This window comes from Ceratina calcarata, unplaced genomic scaffold (genome assembly GCF_001652005.2).
Source record: "Ceratina calcarata isolate Rehan_Ccalc_2016 unplaced genomic scaffold, ASM165200v1 scaffold856, whole genome shotgun sequence".
Classification (NCBI taxonomy): Eukaryota; Metazoa; Arthropoda; class Insecta; order Hymenoptera; family Apidae; genus Ceratina; species Ceratina calcarata.
In genome coordinates this window covers 1-1,559 of record NW_017179904.1, presented here as the reverse complement: position 1 = coordinate 1,559, position 1,559 = coordinate 1, and the positions used below count along the sequence as shown (strand labels likewise).

At 38.4% G+C, this 1,559-nt stretch overlaps 1 protein-coding gene across 1 annotated transcript; it reads right to left on the bottom strand.

The window, feature by feature from the left end:
• Positions 1 to 231: 231 nt before the first annotated feature.
• On the bottom strand, positions 232 to 1,059 carry LOC113465101 (uncharacterized). Its single transcript, XM_026818701.1, has 2 exons — positions 713 to 1,059; positions 232 to 636 (listed from the first exon to the last, which is right to left on the bottom strand). The coding sequence occupies exons 1-2, from the start codon at positions 725 to 727 to the stop codon at positions 289 to 291; spliced, it is 363 nt and encodes a 120-aa protein (XP_026674502.1). The 5' UTR covers positions 728 to 1,059; the 3' UTR covers positions 232 to 288.
• Between the last annotated feature and the right edge of the window lie 500 nt (positions 1,060 to 1,559).

Here is a 1,559-nt window from a genome sequence, read left to right as displayed (position 1 = left end):
GACGACGGACCACGAGTGCCTCGGAGCGGCTCGAGGGACACCCAGGTATGCATATTTAATTTACGTAGAATTTATTATGAATTGAAATTTTATTAATTAAATTTATTTTTATTTGTCGTGCAGGTTAGGTGGGTTCGCCAATCCTACAATTCAACCCGGTAGACGACTGAACGTCCCTGCAGGCGTGCGGATTGGTATAAGGATATCGGAGAAAAATAATAAAGCAATGGATTTAAAATAACTTTGAATAATATTTGTTTTATTTATTTAACCTTTCTGCATCCTACACTATCCTTGCATATAAAGTTTGACTTCCTTTACGCAACGATTTAATAATTCGTTTGGAATCTCTGCGTGATTTGCTACTTTAATCACGTTGTCTGTATTAATTTCCTCGTGAATAATTGTTTCTACATCTGAATCGGATTCTATTATTATGGTGGATGCTTGCGAAACGGGCGAGTAACACGGCCTTTCCGGATGCGATGTTTCCTTGGGTAAATTTAAAAATGGCAGTTGATCCTTTAATTGCTTAATAATTTGTCGTTGTAATCTTTTCGAACGTTCTTTGGCACCGGAACGTCTAGTTCTTTTATTAGGCCTGCGTTTTCGCGTACGTCCTTGTTGCTTGCGGATCTGATACAATACGCCAGTTAAAATGGCTTATTTGAATAATAGTAAGTTCAATATTTTATACGGTGAACATTCTTACTTGAGTCCCATCCATCTTGAGTTCCGGGAGCGCTTTGGTAAATGCTCGGCTAGGAACTGACTTATAACTAAGAGCTTGATGGAAGAGGCGGGAGCGACTCACAAGTAGCTTCTATACCAGCTTCTTCCTATGGTTAACGGGAGCGACTCACAAGCAGGCATCGCATATTTTTTCGGTCGGCCGGAAAGTGGGGACGACGCGACCATGGCGGGGTCTAGTACTTGATGGGGATATGCTAGGAATGGTCAGCGAAGGCGCATGAGGGGAATAGTAGTGGGGCTCGAAATACGGGCGAAAAACAGGGGAAGCGAGCCGTGCGGGAAAAAATATGCGCACCCTGCTCACAAGTTGCTTCTATACCGGTTAACCCCCTACTTAAATCTATAAAGAGGAATGGTCTTCTTAAAGAATGTTCTTTGTAAATTGCAATGATCAAAATGTTAGAAGTTTAATATATTTTATCAATGTAACAATGAGGACGTTTATTGATTCTAATTTTATTAATATTCACTTCTAAATTAATTAACCGAACTGGATGCAGTAAGGTAATAATCAGATTCTTCCTATTAATATCCTTGATAGAATTATTAATGAATTAATTGTTGATGATGGTTTAATTGATTAACACTTTTATTAAATTCACAATGGATTAGATTGATAACAATGTTGAATATAATTAAATTATAGTAATTAGACTCTTACTCGCACTTTGACAGAACTGGATGAATAGCGTTGACACGTTGAATAATTATATATTTCACTTGAACTGACAGAATTTATAAGTCGACTGACTCGCGTCGAATGATACTACTAAGTGTCTGAACTCGATGACGGCTGATGCACGACT